Here is a 17,865-nt window from a genome sequence, read left to right as displayed (position 1 = left end):
ACATAGGACCACGAAGCTCTAAGAAACATATGGTTCTCAGAACATTATGTGCTAGCTGGGTAGTACTTTACCTTGTCTTTCAGCAATAGCTCGGCAGCCACCAGCATCTCTCCTGCGCTGCGGCCTTTCTTGGTGATGGGGAACCACAGCAGTTTGGGGGAGACCACTGTGTCGAGGTTCAGCTTCACCACAGGGGGGCACGTACAGCGACCCATGGCCTCGTCTTTACCCTGAGAGTCGGACACAGCACAGGGATATGTAGCATCTACATTCACATTTTAGTACATTTAGCAGACACTCTTTATCAGAGCAACTTGCAATCAGTGGATTCAACTAAAGTAGGCAAAACCTCTACATATCCAGATCATTTCAAGTAAAACCTTCAAAAATAACTAGCTAATAGTACAAGAGTAACAGTAAAGAAAAACACAAACACAACATTATTTTTTTCTTTTTTGTCGACAAGGACAGATGCTTCCAACATACATGCCTAAAAGAATAATAATAACAGATAAGTATCAACTGCTTGCACTAGTCAAAAACAATGGTATCAAAATATTCTTGAATTTACAATATGACAATGTTGAAATATACAGGGCTGGAGAGGGATAGCCCCCTTTTTTCCAATTTTCGCCTAAATGACATACCCAAATCTAACTGCCTGAAGCTCAGACCCTGAAGCAAGGATATACATTTTCTTGGTACCATTTGAAAGAAAACACTGACATTTGAGGAAATGTGAATTGAATGTAGGATAATTTAACACACTAGCTTTGGTAGAAGAAAAAACAAAGAAAAAAAACAACTTTCTTTCTACCACCATCTTTGAAATGCAAGAGAAAGGTCACAGCTCTAGCCATCACTCTGGTTGTAATTCCGATAGTGTCCACAGGATGGCAGCAGTGTATGTGCAAAGTTTCAGATGGAAAACTGGAAGTATCAAAAACTTGAACTACAACACTTTTAGTGTGAAGTCCCCAGGGACATTTGGGCAAATCGTGAAGGAAACATTCGCATTCATATTACATTTTTCTGCAAGAATATCGTCAAATCTGTATACTTGGACTTTGATTTAGCTTTCTAAGTATTAGTAGCCATATTAGAAGTTCAACATTTGCAAAACAACAAAATAATATTTTTCCTAAATTGAAAAGGCATGCTGTCGTACAAGGTTAGTAGCTACATTTTACGACACATACATGGTTTCCGGATATTCCCGTAAATCCCAGCTCATTGGCTATCTAGCTAGCTTTGTTTGACCCCGATTGGTGCTTATTTGACAAAGATACAGTCGTTCAAGTGATGACCGCCCGCGTCATCGGCGTGCCATGAAGGCTTCGCTCTCTGACCAAATATGGTGTCCAATAGGATACACTACACCCCTAATGATATAGTGAAGTCTTGTTACCTTCTAGGATCTCTGAGGAATACATACAAACGTGATTTGGCTGGTTGAAACAACATTTAGGATGAGATTTTCACAGATTCCTTTCTTTGCAAATTGAACGAGTGGAAATACAAAATCGATCGTGCATGCTATTTGGACCTTTATAGAATATGAAAAAGGATTTTATCTAACAAAATGACACTTCATGTTATCTCTGGGACCCTTTGGATGATACAATCTGAAATGTTGCTCTGATTTACGTACATGTCACCTTCAGAGGTGAATTTATCAAACCTATCGCGGTGAAAAAAGGGTTTTGCTGTTAGGAGCTCTCCTCAAACAATAGCATGGCATTTTGTCACAGTAATAGCTACCCTAAATTAGACAGTGCAGTTACATGAACAATAATTGAAGCTTTCAGCTGATATAAGACACTTATGTACCGACATTTGTTGTTTCTCTAAAATCTCCGATCTTGACATAACGTGCTGCATGATTTACAACTGTCCTGTTGACTGAATTCCGATCCTTAAGAAGATTAACAGGGCACAGGTGAATAAGTCCAGGTGAACAGGCAGTGGATGGAAATTGACAGGCCTAATGTATTGACTTGACTCGGACTCACAGGATTCATTGAAATGTACTTAGTGGTGGTCGCACACATTGACCACATACATGTACATATGTGTTGTCACGAATATTACCGAAGGTGGCTCCCCTTCTTGTTCGGGTGGCGCTCGGCGGTCGTCGTCGCCGGTCTACTAGCTGCCACCGATCCTTTGTTCTGTGTTTGTTTGGTTTTGTCTAATTGGTTTCACCTGTTCCTTGTTTGGTTGTTAGGGTGGGGTTATTTAAGTTTGTTTAGCCCACTTCTGTTTGTGCAGGCTTGTTCATCTGTATTTGTGAGAGTGGTTAGTGTTTTGTTGGGTTTTCTAGCTGTCCTAGTATTTTCACAATAGGGTACTATTTTGTTTTATAGTATCACCTGTGTTGGTTATAACTATTTTGTTCCTGTGATTTTTGGACATTAAAGCGTGTTTTTTCCCGCATCCTTTGCTCTCTGCGCCTGACTCCACACCCATTCACTCATTGAGCGTTACAAGTATCACATGTATGTACAGTGCTCGGCTGGTAAGTGTCGCTAACACACTACAACTGGTAGGGTAAGTGAGGGTAGAATAGGGTACATACCACCTGGTCACTGTCGTAGAGCTCCAGCACCACGTTGGGGGGGTTGAGTGCAATGGTCTGGGGGTCTCCATAGATCTCGATGTCATTAAAGATGAGGGTCTGGTCCCAGGTGGGGTTTAGAGTGGCCCTGATGACCTCCGTGGTCTTACTCACATGGAGGAAGGACACATGGGCATAGGGATCTGAAGCAGAAGACCAGAGCACAGTCATTGTATTGATAAAACGGATTTAAATCAGCTAGTGGTACAATTACAACTGCTGTGAGGATCGGGTTACACTTCCACCTCCACCTCCCTCTTTCCCCATGCAACGTTAGTGGAAACAACCCAGTTTGTTCCCACTAGCATTGCTTAGATGTTTCAAAAGTACTAGCCAGGAGAATGTGGACGGTGCTCAAGAACTAGCTAACAAACAAATGGTATAGATGTAACAACCCGCTGGTAAGTAAAAAAAAAAAAGAAAAGAAAAAGTGAGCTCTCCATTTATCTACATTTTATGATGTTCCTCACCTGAGAAGCTGTCCCTGTCCATGGCGATGAGATTCCTGGCCTGATAGACATACACCCTCAGATGGTACATATACGACCCTGAAGGGAGAGTGATAGTGATTTAATGTAATCTGAAAAGTGTGGGCCCAGACTTCCTGAGAGGAAGGGCAGTGGAGTGGAGAAATCTGAGGAGAAATCAACATTTAGGTCGTGGCAGACAGTGATTGTCTGTAAAAAACAACATTTGGCCCAGTGTTTTTTCTAGTGGAGTCATACCTTCACGAACAAAGGAGATGATGAATGTCTATCTGTCAACAAAAATGCTGATATTGTCCATCTTGTTAAGCAACTCGTATGCAACGTGTAAATTAGTTTACTTTTTTGATGGACAAACAGGACTGTGACCAATGCATATGTGTTTTTCATACTCTTTCATCCATCTCTGTGTGGCCACAGCCTTAATCCCTTAATCAGTGTCTGCAATCAGCTGGCATTGGTCAATGTTACTCACGGTCAAAATTACAGGAAACGGTGGGTGTGTTGGCACCAAACAGTCTGGCTGCGTCCTTCTTACTGGCCTTCTCATCAACATCTACCCCCTGTAGACAAAACACAGAGGCTGAGTTTACAAAGACACCCCCAGTCTGATCTCTTCCCACTAATTGGTCTTTTGACCAATCACATCAGCCCTTTTGCCAATAAGTGGGAAAGCGATCAGAATTGGGCTCCCTGTGTAAAACACAGCCAGAGAGACCAGTTCAGAACAGGACTAGCAATGCCTTCATTAGAGACTGTTGGAGCTATAACGATATTGCTTAAATCTATCCAATCCTCTTGAATCTCCATAAGTGTCCAGGGACTAGGAGTTTGGGTTTGTTTCTGGATGGTACGGCAGCACAAATAGCACACCACTGTGAATAAAATTTGATTTGATTTGAAATAAATAGAGCATGAGTCAACGTTGGTCTAATCCGTGCCTTTTGAGTGCTTTGCCAACCAGGATCACTGGGCAGGAAGGGGCAGATGGAGGAGAATAATGAGAGGATATTATAGTCAAGATAACACACTGAAAGGCCCTCGGCCAAATTCCATTGTATTTTCATGGACTGGGTTTCCCAAAGCCTTTTGATGGGTTCTGACTTTTAGATATGAAATGCACGTATTCATGTCACTGAGGGAGAGAGGGGAATGTATAACGTTTACATTCTGTCAGGATATGTTATTGTTAGCCATCAGGGATCCTATAGGAGAAGAGACCTAGTCTGGTTACAAGTCAACATGACAGCTGTGAGTTGGGGAGGAGTGAGTCCTTTGGGACAGAGGTCAAGTTAGATGAAGTGAGGAAGAACATGTATCACTAATCTTCTTGATAGCAACAGAGGTGTATTGGCTGTTCGGATGTGTAACAAGGGACTCAGCATAGGAGAAATGGTTAAATACCCGTGCTTGTGTGAATATGTTCCTTGTCTTATGCAGCTGTATGACCCAATGGGTGAATAAACTCGGTTTGAACTTTAATAAGCGTGCGTTTTTTACTCTGTTTAACTAGAACCTAACACTTTGTAGCTAAAGTAGTATTTTATTTATTTCCACAACCCATTTCCACAACCCATTCACACAGCTGGGATACCAACAAAATGGATGATTGATAGTCAATCTTCTGCGGGTGAAAAAAATAACATTTGTCAAAATGAAGCACTTTTGATGTACTTTGATGTGTGGTATGAGTCTAGTTTAAGTCTAGCCTTCCTGTGTAGTCAATTGTTTTTGAACTCAGAAGAAGTTACTAACCAGCGCCCCCTCCAGCCTGAAGATGGCTGAAGCTCCTATCCCATCTGACGGAGCCATCTTGCGTCTCCAGCGGCGACGGCGGAATGTGTCAGACGAACGTTCCTTCCTGTGGAACTTCCAGCCAATCAAGGACGAGTATTCCCAGCCTTCGCCGGGATCCCGCCTCTGTAGAGTCAATGGAGAGGCAGTGGACAGTGTGTAAGAACTAGAACTTTAGCCCTCGAAATTGACATACAGACACACACATGCTGCCACTCTACCCTGCACACTAAACATTTTCCTCCTCTCTTCTTCTATAACCGCTTCCTTCTCCTCCATCCTCCTTTCCCTTCATCTCCTCCTCCCTTCCCCTTCCTCTTCCTTCCCCTCCTCCTCTTCCTCCTACCCTCCTCCGCTTCCTGCTCTTCCTACCTTACCTCATCTTCCTTCTCCTCCTCCTCTTCCTTCTCCTCCTTCACTTCCTCCTCTTCCTTCTCCCTCCCTCCCCCTCCTCCCTTCCCCTTCCTTCTCCCCCTCCTCCTTCTCCCCCTTCACTTCCTCCTCCTCTTCCTTCTCCCTTCCCCTCCCCCTCCACTTCTCTTCTTCCTCCTCCGCTCACCTCAGGTGCTGCTTTAGTGTCTGCTATTTTCCTGCGTGGTCGTAAGAGTCTCTTCCTGCGGTGGATGTGGTACATCTTCTCTGCTGCTCCCCAGGACTTGGGCTTGTCATCGGGGGGAATGGTGACGCCATACTCCCAACCTGGTATACAACACACACAGTGACAAACGGTATACAGAGTCAGAGGACGTTCAGCTTTATACTGTAGTATCATATTGGTTATAATAGGTAAAGTCAAAATACAGTACAGAAGAGGTTAATCAATTAAATTGTATACTATACAGTGACATATTGTTCCACATATGATAATGGAATCCTTAAACAATATTGATTATTTGATTGATTGAAACAAGTATACAGCAGTACACCATACAATCAATCCCAGTGTTAGCATTTGGGTTATGGATATGAAGGAGAATAATTCCAGTGCTTCTTTACCTTTCTCATCCACAGCCCGGTTGCTGTCGAAGCTCCAGTCATCCTCCCACTTCCAGCCAGCAGGACACTCTATCTCCCCTGGACTCTGGCTCTTCTGCCCATTCTACACAGAACAGTCACAGTCAGTCACTTCCGACATTACACAGTGGCTGTATATCAACATGTGACAATGACACCACATTACAACATCAAAACAATACAGAGACACACTGTTTATAAAAGTAGGGACGTAGCACTCTATTTTCCCCTCTGGGTATTCTGTGTGGGGAGGGATTGATTCACGTTGGTTTCCAGTCTCCTATCAAGTATTTAACTAAGCCTCTATATTTATGGGATTCACTGAAACAAGCACCATCGTGGAAAAAGGTCGCTGGCTGTGTAAACTCCCCGACATTGAAACAATAGGCGTCACAGTTTGAAAACATCAAGGCTACGCAGCTTAGCCTGAAATCCAGACCTGTCTTCATTCCTTGTACTCGGTGTCATATGCCAAACTGGACATTCGGCCAGGTTACTGTTATACTGTTATTAAGAAACTTGTTTTTGATTTTTTTTTTAGATACAATTCTTGGTATGACAAGGAGAGACAAAAAGGGAAACATGACTTAAAACATGACAGTGAGTGATATGTGCATAAAATTAATCCAGGGATGAGCACCTGTTGCTACGTAGTCTAGGAGATCAAATTGCAAGGGAAACAGACGAAATGGCCGTAAGAAAAAGAGAACATACATTAATTCTCCTTCTGGGATGAAATTGTAACACTGAGGGGTCAGCTTAACTTCTCAGGGTTACATATATCTTCCCTCTTGTAGATAGAGGGGTCTGAGTTGCAGGCGACAGGGTTGTCTCTAGCAATAGTGTGTGTGTCTTGCTCTGTCTCACCACGTCTGTGAAGGGGTCGGCAGCAGGCTTCCACTCCCCGCCAATGAAACGCGTCTCGTTCTGGAAGACCTCGTCTGTGAACTCTGTGTGCCCCGCGTCTGCTTCCGTTAGCAGGCTGAATCACACAGACACACACGTTTGTTTGACTATCCTTGTGGGGACCAAACAATTGATTCCCATTCAAAATCCTATTTTCCTTAACCCCTACCCGTAACCCGTAACCCCTAACCCAAACCCTAACTCCTAAACCTAAACCTAATTGTAACCCTAACCCTTAAACCTAACCTATAAACCTAACATAGCCTTTTTCCTTGTGGGGACCGGCGAAATGTCCCCACTTGTCAAAATGTTCCTGGTTTTACTGTCCCTGTGAGGATGTTGTCTAGAGAAAAATTGCAAGACTATGTTATAATACTTTTATTGCATCAAATGGTTGTTTTATTCGACAGAATAGAGTATTCTTATAGCTATTGTGTGTGTGTTCTACTGAGGATGGGCGTCTGGGTGATAACACTGACAGGAGATTTACGATGTCTTTGGGTGATAAAACCTAAAGAACATTCCAGAGCATGAGTTAACGTTTCTGTTCGATACCGTATCAGAGAGAGATGGTTCCAGTTCGGAGTCGGAGGGCCAGACACTGGTCTACACAATGAAAACTGTTGACACAGCAGATACTGTCTGCTATGTATTATCGGTATCTTTCATACAAATCTTAACCTTGTGACCCCTTCTATAAATCTGTTGTTCATCATGTAGTTTGAAAGGGGTGTATCTTGGCTATAAAAGACCTTTGTACTTTTGTCTCGCCGCTCTCAGCGGATCATCAGAAAAGGTGAATCGTCGACAAGTCATCGCTATTGCAAAGCTCTCACTATTGAAGATTTAGTTTAAGTATAACTCTGACTTGTCTGATAAGTTTGTCTCTCCTCATTTGATAGTAAAGAAATGAACCAACACAACTTCTGGTCCCCACAAAGATAGTAAAACCAAACACAGACATACACATCACAAATAGCGGGCTTGATCCCACTAAACTATAGAGTACTGGCAGCTGGACTTTAATCCAGGAATGCTCAGCTCTAGTGGAAAGAAGGTGGGATTACAGAACCACTGAAGAAATGTCTAGAAAAAGGTCAAATCAATGAGATAACTGTCTGGGGAAGTGTTTCTATAGGAGTACTATGAAGGGGGCTGGTGTTGCGCACTCCTGACTCAGAGGCAAACAATGAGGAATTAGGTGGGGTGGATGAGGTGGAAGTGGGACTATTGTGTACTCACAGTACTATGACTCCCTGCACATCTACAGAGACGGAAAGAGGATGATTCCCTAACCACAAGCACAGGCAATGTCAGACCAAGCTAGATTTGTCTGGGTGGGGTAGTCCAACTGAAATGTAAACTACTGAAAACAAACAATGAAAACAGGAAGTTTCTACTTAAATTCAGTTATTTATAGCGCTAGAGATCTACCGCTCACCATCTATCAGGGTCCACAAACGTCTGTGTGTGAGTGTGTGTGGATATGAGTATGAGTGTGTGAGTGAGTATGAGTGTGTATGTGTTCGTGGGTGTGTTTAAGCATGCCAACAGGTCACTCTCACCCTCTCTCGGGGTCGACGAACCACTCGCCTTCCCACTCCCACGCCCTGGGGGGCATGAAGCGCTCCTGTTTCAGCTTCACCTTTCCCGTCACGTCAGAGAACTTATGCCGGCACACCAACCCTGTGGTGCCCCACTTCCCAAACACCTGGGCCTGGTTCTCATACTGAGGGTGAAAAGGGGGAGCGAGAAAGAGGGGGTGAGGGAAAATAGATTTTGTCAGCATAGTAAAGACCAGGTAAAATACTAACCAAAACAAAGCATTGCCACATAACCCATGTGAATAACAATAATACCATTTCTGCGAACACACTGAAGGTTCCCTCTGAGAAGCTGTTGAACTTCTTCTCGTGGGCAGAGAGCCCCAGCCACATGTTGACACGGAGCTGGACAGGGATCTTCACACCCTTGTTTTTGTCCATGGGGTACTGGCCGAAACAAACAAACAACAAAACTAAATACTATTCATCGGGGTTTAGCGGTATACAGATTCTCATATCTAGCACTAATTGGCGTTAGCTACCTTTAGCAAGCCGGCTAATGTTAAACTTATATTGACGGTATTGAAAATCCTGCCTGGGTTATTTCGAAATACAATGGTATTCGGTATATCATCCAACCCTACTGTACATCACCTATGAAAATGCCAAGTAGCTAACTGCATGTTATCTCCGAATGTTTATGCCATATCTGAGGTTTAAACCAAAGCACCTGCGTTTAAACAGATCCGCCCCCTGGACTCTTCCTCTCTTCGCACTCTGACAGACATTGTCATTGGACATTGACACACAACTGATTGATTATGAGCCTCTTCCCAGCAGGCAAAACTGAGAAAAACAATTTGAAAAGATCAGTTTCTGATTATAATGACGTAATTTCAACCAGTTTCGCTTCAATATCCACTAACAATGTCTGTGGCATCAGTTTGAACTCTGTACACCTTAGTAACTGCATGAAGTCTGTCTTGGTCCTGCTGCAGTATTCCTGTACGATTATCATACCACTATACCAGGGGTAGGCAATTAGATTCAGCAGCGGGCTGATTTTTGTCGAATCGGATGGTTGGGAGCCGGAACATAATTAGAATAATTTGTACACTGCAAATTGACCACAACTAATTCCAAAAAGAGATTGTATTTGAAAATAATACTTTCATACCTTGATTACATTGAGACATGATCACAGCACTTTTTTTAATTTGTGTGAATACTTGGGGACAGAATACCTAAATTAATATTTTTTTTACTGTAAAAATAATAATAATAATACAAACTTCCTATGACACAACACGGAGTGCCTGTTTATAGCCCTAAGCCATAGTATATTGGCCATATACCACACCCGTTTGGGCCTTATTGCTTAATTATACCACTACTACTACTAATTAAACAACTACTACTACTATTAGCACTAATATTACTAATACTATCGACAATAGTAGTAGCATGATCAGTAGTCTCTGTTCTCCATCATAATACCTGCTTTAGGATAGTATGGGTCCTGCCGTAGAATTTCCCTACCATTATCATACTGCTACACTTACTACGACTACTACTACTACTATCACTAGTATCAGTCTGTTCTCCATCCTAGTACCTGCATGAAGATGGTCTGGGTCCTGCCACAGTATTTCCCACAGGCCTGCTCACTGTAGGTGGAGTAGAGGATCTCATTGGCTGGAAGACGGGCGTACGCCACCCTCCTCTCTCCACGCAGCATCCAGATCACCACGTCAGGCATACTGTTCTGGGGCTGAGGGAAGAGTGAAAGACAGGTATGAAAGAGAGATTATTAAGAGATGGGGAGAGAGAGTTTTCCGTTGATAGTAGTAGAGAGAGAGAGACAATTCAATTCACAAGCTGGTTCAAATTGAGTGGGCTTGGCACTCCTATAACAAGTCATGGCACCCTCAAAACAAGGGCATGCCCTTACTTTAAGGACATTCCAATATTCAATGTGCTATTGAACCCTGAATGTTGTGAGAATGTCAATGTCTTGTTGCTCCTGACCTCCTCTGCAAGCTGTTTCAGTCTCTCTAGCCAGTCCTCGATGTCTGTCAGAGTGGCTATAACGTCGGTGGCCTCCTCCTTCAAGCGTTTGGCCATCTCTCTGATGATGGCCACCGCCGAATCACGCAGCTTCTTAATCTGGACGTCCAGAGCCGTCAGGTTGGGCCTGCCCTCAAGCTCTGGTACCTGAAAGCTATCAGAAGCTATAATGAGGCTACAGAAACTATACTGAAGCTATCAGAAGCTTTCAAGCTTTAAGAACATATATGACGCTTTAAGAACCTAGCATTACGCTATCAAAACCTAGCATAAAGCTATCAGAAGCTAGTGTTCATCTATCAAAATGTATCATGAAGCTATCAGAACCTAGCATGAAGCTAACAAATGTGTAGCTAGGGTGAAGCTATCATAACCAAGCACAAAGCTACCAGATCCTAGCATGAAATTATCACAACCAAGCATTCAGAACATATCATGAAGTTATCTGAATCTAGCGTGAAGCTAGGATAAGTTAGAAGGAAGCTAACAGAACCTAGCAAGAAACAATTATAAGCTGAGATACGATCGATGAATGTCTTACTTGCTCAGATCCTCAATCATGTGGTTGATGAGTTTGAGCCAGATCTCAGCCAAGCGCACCTCTGAGGCTTTGGCAAGGATGGCTGTTCTCAAAGAAGTGAGGTTGGATTCCTGGAATAAATGACAACAAAATAACAAAGTTGCAACAACTGAGAATTATCCCATGATTGGTTGATTGATTATTTGATTGGTCGATTTGTTGGAAGTGTTTCTCACCAGTCTGTCTGCGATGTAGAGGATGATGTTGACTGAATCCAATCGGTGGCTAATGTCTTCCCAGAAGGATGTGAGGATGACAACAGGTTTGGTGTCAGCCCAGGGCAGGTAATAGTAGTGGTTACCTACAGGAGAAACAGAACTAAGTCATATTCAGTTCAAGCTGCAGAGTGGTATATACCTGTACAACTTGACAATTTAGTCCTGCTGTATGGGAATGTCTCTACTGCATTGGAAACAGCAATGCACTTTTGATAGGAATGAATGGTGTCCTCAGAAAAGTATTCAAATTCAGACCCCTTTACTTTTCCCACATTTTGTTATGTTACAGCCTTATTTTAACATTGATTAAATTGTTTTTTTGTCCCTCATCAATCTAAACACAATACCCCATAATGACAAAGCAAAAACAGGTTTCTGAATGTCCCAGTCAGAGCCCAGACTGGAACCCAATCGAACATCTCTGAAGAGATCTGAAAACAGCTGTGTAGTAACGCTCCCCATCCAACCTGACAGAGCTTGAGAGGATCTGCAGAGAAGAACGAGAGAAACTCCCCAAATACAGCTAAGCCAACCTTGTAGTGTCCTACCCAAGAAGATGCAAGGCTGTAATCGCTGACAAAGGTGCTTCAACAAAGAACTGAGTAGAGGGTCTGAATACTTATGTAAATGTGATATTTCTGTTTATTTTTATAAATTAGCAAATATTTCTAAAAACCTGTTTTCGCTTTGTCATTATGGGCTACTGTGTGTAGGAATTTGCTTAATGTGGAAAAGGTCAAAGGGTTTCAATACCTTCCGAAGGCACTGTATGTTTTCCTGTTTTCATATGCATGACTGTGTATAGTTGGTCTGCCTTGTGCCTTTAGAATTGATAGATAAACAAACACATGCTCTCGAAGCATGGGTGCTAAATAATCTATATGTTGTAAACGTTCAGATATCAGGTCTAATCCAGGTCTAATGGGTTGGCACTGGGCTGGAACAATAACTAGCACACCGGGAGGGTACCCATCAGGACTGAAGAACACTGGTGTATAGTCTAGGTTTTCTCACCGTCAAACACAGCACAGCTGTATTGGGTTGTGGATGCCAGCGGCATGCAGGTGGAGTCCAGCTTGTTGCCGTAGTTACCAATGCTGACCTCGAACTGGATTGGCTCACCGGGCTCCTGGAGCATGCAGGAGCTGTGGAACACAGCACACAGCGAGAACTTCCTCCTCCGCTGGTACTTCTGAAAGCACAAACAAGAGGTCAGGGGTGCTTAATTCCAGTGTACATTCATTAAAGATGCGTTATTGCCTGACTAAATCAAAATTGTATTTGGAAACACTGGTCTACACACAAGAAATCTAGATGGAGGGTAAACTTTTCTCTTCTAGCTTTCTCTGTATCCATTTCTCATCAGTTCTTCTCTAAGTTTTGCAAGTTTCGTACCAGGGTTGGGGTCAATTCGAAGTGAAGAAAGTCAATTCCGGAAGTAATAACCTTTATTAATACATGAAGCAACAATATCCCAGCTATGGCAGGATCCCACCCTCTCTGTGTACCTGGGCCACCAGGATGTCATCACTTGAGATGTTGTCCAGCTTCCTGTCAACTTTGCCCTCCAGCTGAGTGGAGAGCTCGATGAGGACTCTGCCCCTGTAGGCCACCCCTTCACCCTGGTAGGCAGGCAGGCAGGCAGGCAGGCAGAGACAGAGATGAAACAACACAGTGATACTGTAATCGTGTTGCTACACAAAATGTTCCTATCAACACAGGAAATTACTTGAGAAAAAATGCATAGTTTTGTGAAGGACAAATTAAGCTTAATGACAATTGTGTTAGACAACTGTATGGTGTGCTTTAAAGCTATTACCCAAGTTGAACTATCGGGATTTGAGGAATCGAAGTATGAAATGTGGCATTCCCATTCCCGTGTACATTGAAGGGGGGGGGGGATATACAGTATATAAATTAGATACCTGTATGTTTTATAGATTAGATACGATTGCCAAGAAACTCAGCAGAAAAGAGAATACTGATCTAAACCAGATGTTCCTTGCCTATATAAGCTAAAATGTATTTGTGTCTAAGAGAGTCCAATGCTGGCTGCGTCCAGAACTGGTTCCCCTTGCACAGGTCACCATTGAATAAACCCTGGGTGAATGCTTAATCGTTTTCTCATTTACAAGAGCTGATTTTCTACAACAATTTTTTATTCTGAATCTTAATAATTACATGTTTCTGTGAGAGAGAAGTGCATGTTAGATATGCAAATATTTACAATAAGAAAAAGGAATAACAAAACATCTTACCAGAGCTGAAGCACTTGTCCTCAACCCCAGGGATGGTCTTACCTTGCCAAAGTTGAGTTCCTCGTACGGGTCTGGGAGGCCAGTGAACTCCCTGGGACTGCCGTACAGGTTTAGGTAGCAAGGCCCAAACGCTGGGAGGAAACCCACCTCCGCCTCCCCACTGCTCACTGTAATAAAAAGGCAGGTTCTCTTTGTGAAATGGTTTGCTACAGATATTTTGAATGAATGTCATATTTACTCCAGTCCATTGCCAAGTACAGTGTAATTAGCCTGGCAACCAGACTGAGCGATAGTGCACATATGTTGCAGAAGTTATCGAAGAAGCAGTGAAATGCTTATGTTTCTAGCTCCAACAGTGCAGTAATATCTACCAATACAAAACAATTTAAAGAAAGACATTTAGAAATATCAGAATGAGTCTGTATGTATGTATGTATGTATGTATGTATGTATGTATGTATGTATGTATGTATGTATGTATGTATGGATGTATGGACAGTATGGACAGTATATGAATAGAAAAGGTGTGTACAGAAGTAGTTATACAGGATGAGCCTTGACTAGAATACAGTATATACATATAAAGTGGGTAAAACAGTGTTCAAGTGACCTGTGTTCAATGACTATGCACATACAGTAGGCCAGCAGGCTCTAAGGTGCAGGCTAGAGTACAGGGTGGTAGCCGGCTAGAAACAGTGACTAGGTTCAGGGCAGGCTACTGGGCAGAGGCTGGCTAGGGGTGACTATTTAACAATCTGATTGTCTGGAGATAGAAGCTGTTTTTCTGTTATTTCCCCCCGTTTTCTATTTATTTTTTGACATGGTAATACAATGTGGTATGGTGCCTATGCTACATCTGTAGTCAAACTTTAGTATTTACAAATACTGTCCCTGTTTGACAAAAGCAATAAATAAAAAAAAGTTGTATTGTCACACACCAGATCGGTGTAGTGAAAGGTGTTGTTTTATAGGGTCAGCCATAGTAGTAAGGCACCCCTGGAGCAAGTTAGGATTACGTGCCTTGCTCAAAGGCACATAGACAGATGTTTTCACCTTGTCAGCTCGGATATTCAACAAGGGACTTTTCAGTTACTGGCCCAAGACTCCACCCTATAAGGGAGGCCTCAAACAAAAAGATGATGTTTCTTTACCTTCAGATGACTGATTGGTGCAATTTTCTGCAGGCGTATCTGTTTGAAGGGACAGATGCAATGTGGTTGAGACAGAGAACACACACACACACAAACACAAACACACACACAGTGAGAGAGAGCGATACCATACCTTCAATCTCACCACCAGATGAGGCTATTTTGGTCAGATTCAGAAATGTGGTTCCTATCACATCATTCCTGGTCAGACGATCCCTGTGTGAAAAGTTCAATACGTTGTTAATAAACTTTCCTACGAGATCCATGTCTTCAAACTCAAAGTAGCAGCATTTAAAAGTGAAGGTATACATGAATGTGGATAGTGTAATACACAGTAAACCGTTATAACAACGACATCCAAACATGCACTGTATCTGTCTTCCAGGGAGGATAACCAAAGTCTTACCAGTCAAATACAGTCAACTTGATGCTTTCACACATGGATGGGAACTAAAGAGGGAAATGAGAGCATGTTGTGTTTGTCTGGCTTCCATTCATATCATCCATTTGTTTTGTGGTGTACTACAAGTAATAAGAGAGAGCGAGGTCACACCTTGACCTGAAGGTTGATCAGCTGGTTCCACTCAGGATTTGCATTTTTCTCGATAATTTTGGTGCACAACTGAAACCAAAACAATATCATCATTAAGCAAACATCTAACCAAAGATCTGAAAATATTTGCCGAATGACTTGCGTTTTGGCCTTCTCTTGCATTCTCTGAGTTCTGAGTCTTAGCTTTACCTTCTTGCCGGCGAAGCTGACCTCCAGAAATGGATCAACTAAGTTTTTCTTATCGCCTTCCCCTCCAAATACTTGTTTCACAGTCTGTACAAACGCATCATCCACTGTAAGACGGAGTGAAAGGATATTAAAACACACTCACATAAAAAATAACCAGATGTTTGCACTTTGTGTGTTCAGATATGTGCAATCAATATGGTGTTGGCTGTTCATACTAACGTCTGCCATATTGCTTACAAGTTTCCTTTACCTAGAAATATGCATACCCAATGGGGTAGGGGGTAAGGGGGAAGTGATAGGTGGAGGAAACAAGAAGTTTAGGGATAAGGAAAGGGGCAAGAGGTTGTTTTTGGACTGAACTAAATGATACTTTGCTGCTGATGGAGGAAGAAGGGTGGAGGATGGAGAAAGAAGGAATATGCACGTACTCTGAGGCATGTCCTCAGCACGGTACACCTTCAGGTTGAGGGTGACCAATCTGAGTGTTACCCCAGCAGGCATCAACAGATTACTCTCTATGTCATCTTGCTCCTCGTTCCGCTCTCTCTTCTCAGTCTGAACACACAGGAGGGGAGGGGAGGGGAGAGCCTTGATGAAATATAGTATGTTGAATGTAGTTGTATAACATATTAATATTGTATACACATTCTACCAAACTTAGCAAAAAAATAAACCTCCCTTTTTCAAGACCCTGTCTTTCAAAGATAATTCGTAAAAATCCAAATAACTTCACAGATCTTCATTGTAAAGGTTTTAAACACGGTTTCCCATTCTTGTTCAATAAACCATAAACAATTCATGAACATGCACCTGTGGAACGGTCGTTAAGACACTAACAGTTTACAGATGGTAGGAAATTAAGGTCACAGTTATGAAAACATAGGACACTAAAGAGGCCATTCTACTGACTCTGAAGAACACCAAAAGAAAGATGCCCAGGGTCCCTGCTCATCTGCGTGAACGTGCCTTAGGCATGCTGCAGGGAGGCATGAGGACTGCAGATGTGGCCAGGGCAATAAATCGCAATGTCTGTACTGTGAGACGTCTAAGACAGCACTACAGGGAGACAGGGCGGCCAGCTGATCGTCCTCGCAGTGGCAGACCACGTGTAACAACACCTGCACAGGATCGGTACATCCGAACATCACACTTGCGGGACAGGTATCAGGATGGCAACAACAACTTCCCGAGTTACACCAGGAACACACAATCCCTCCATCAGTGCTCAGACTGTCCGCAATAGGCTAAGAGAGGCTGGACTGAGGGCTTGCAGGCCTCTTGTAAGGCAGGTCCTCACCAGACATCACCAGCAACAACATCGCCTATGGGCACAAACCCACCATAGCTGGACCAGACAGGCCTGGCAAAAAGGGCTCTTCACTGTTGAGTCACGGTTTTGTCACACCAGGGGTGATGGTCGGATTCAGGTTTATCATCGAAGGCATGAGCGTTACACCGAGGCCTGTACTCTGGAGCGGGATCGATGTGAAGGTGGAGGGTCCGTCATCGTCTGGGGCAGTGTGTCACAGCATCGTCGGACTGAGCTTGTTGTCATTGCAGGCAATCTCAACACTGTGTGTTACAGGGAAGACATCCTCCTCCCTCATGTGGTACCCTTCCTGCAGGCTCATCCTGACATGACCCTCCAGCATGACAATGCCACCAGCCACACTGCTCGTTCTGTGCGTGATTTCCTACAAGACAGGAATGTCAGTGTTCTGCCATGGCCAGCGATGAACCCGGATCTCAATCCCATTGAGCACGTTTGGGACCTGTTGGATCGGAGGGTGAGGGCTAGGGCCATTCCCCCAGAAATGTCCGGAAACTTGCAAGTGCCTTGGTTGGAGAGTAGGGTAACATCTCACAGCAAGAACCGGCAAATCTGGTTCAGTCCATGAGGAGGAGATGCACTGCAGTACTTAATGCAGCTGGTGGCCACACCAGATACTGACTGTTAGTCACATGTCTGTGGAACTTGTTCAGTCTATATCTCAGTTGTTGAATCTTATGTTCATACAAATATTTAGACATGTTAAGTTTGCTGAAAATAAACACAGTTAACAGCAAGAGGACGTTTCTTTTTTTGCTGAGTTTGTAAACTATATAATCAATATTACATTAAGTACAATGGTAGAGAATGTAGAGAAAGACAGGCGAGGCGTGTGGTGACATAGCATAGTGACACACAGTCGTACCGGTGGCTCGTCTCCTGTCCCCACAATGACCAGGCTGACCTTCAGGTAACCTTTGGCCCCCGAGCTAGAGTCATCAGGGTCACTCAGGAGAAGCCACTTCCTCATTATGGCGTGGGCTGTTGACCATAAGAATATACACATTCCAGACACAGACAAAGGATTTCTTTGAAGATAATTGAAGATCAAGATAATACTCATCTCCTGTGTCACTCTTCTGTAAAGATGAACTTACCAGGTTCGTCATATATGTACCCAACATCCAACTGTTAAAATGAAAATAAAGTCTGGTTACAG

The 17,865-nt window shown here is 43.1% G+C and overlaps 1 protein-coding gene across 2 annotated transcripts in view; it reads right to left on the bottom strand.

Moving 5' to 3' along the window:
* Nucleotides 1-17,865, bottom strand: part of LOC135554110 (myoferlin-like) — a 57,246-nt gene that overhangs the window by 23,094 nt on the left and 16,287 nt on the right. The window contains exons 10-34 of one of the 2 annotated variants that reach the window (XM_064986168.1): nucleotides 17,804-17,834; nucleotides 17,572-17,687; nucleotides 15,805-15,931; nucleotides 15,377-15,480; nucleotides 15,188-15,256; nucleotides 15,041-15,084; nucleotides 14,768-14,850; nucleotides 14,635-14,673; nucleotides 13,526-13,650; nucleotides 12,734-12,847; nucleotides 12,240-12,417; nucleotides 11,184-11,308; nucleotides 10,969-11,078; nucleotides 10,389-10,581; nucleotides 9,976-10,131; nucleotides 8,676-8,807; nucleotides 8,382-8,545; nucleotides 6,778-6,892; nucleotides 5,893-5,995; nucleotides 5,456-5,595; nucleotides 4,858-5,022; nucleotides 3,578-3,665; nucleotides 3,088-3,165; nucleotides 2,579-2,760; nucleotides 72-230 (exon numbers count right to left, since the gene is read on the bottom strand). In XM_064986168.1, coding sequence (XP_064842240.1) covers nucleotides 72-230; nucleotides 2,579-2,760; nucleotides 3,088-3,165; nucleotides 3,578-3,665; nucleotides 4,858-5,022; nucleotides 5,456-5,595; nucleotides 5,893-5,995; nucleotides 6,778-6,892; nucleotides 8,382-8,545; nucleotides 8,676-8,807; nucleotides 9,976-10,131; nucleotides 10,389-10,581; nucleotides 10,969-11,078; nucleotides 11,184-11,308; nucleotides 12,240-12,417; nucleotides 12,734-12,847; nucleotides 13,526-13,650; nucleotides 14,635-14,673; nucleotides 14,768-14,850; nucleotides 15,041-15,084; nucleotides 15,188-15,256; nucleotides 15,377-15,480; nucleotides 15,805-15,931; nucleotides 17,572-17,687; nucleotides 17,804-17,834 — 2,940 coding nt within the window. The remainder of the gene's footprint in view (nucleotides 1-71; nucleotides 231-2,578; nucleotides 2,761-3,087; nucleotides 3,166-3,577; nucleotides 3,666-4,857; nucleotides 5,023-5,455; nucleotides 5,596-5,892; nucleotides 5,996-6,777; nucleotides 6,893-8,381; nucleotides 8,546-8,675; nucleotides 8,808-9,975; nucleotides 10,132-10,388; nucleotides 10,582-10,968; nucleotides 11,079-11,183; nucleotides 11,309-12,239; nucleotides 12,418-12,733; nucleotides 12,848-13,525; nucleotides 13,651-14,634; nucleotides 14,674-14,767; nucleotides 14,851-15,040; nucleotides 15,085-15,187; nucleotides 15,257-15,376; nucleotides 15,481-15,804; nucleotides 15,932-17,571; nucleotides 17,688-17,803; nucleotides 17,835-17,865) is intronic. The other variant, XM_064986170.1, reaches the window with a different exon arrangement.

The sequence above is a fragment of the Oncorhynchus masou genome, chromosome 14 (assembly GCF_036934945.1).
Source record: "Oncorhynchus masou masou isolate Uvic2021 chromosome 14, UVic_Omas_1.1, whole genome shotgun sequence".
In the NCBI taxonomy this organism is placed as follows: Eukaryota; Metazoa; Chordata; class Actinopteri; order Salmoniformes; family Salmonidae; genus Oncorhynchus; species Oncorhynchus masou.
Note: the sequence above shows the minus strand (reverse complement) of the source record. Positions and strands in the feature narration are given on the sequence as shown.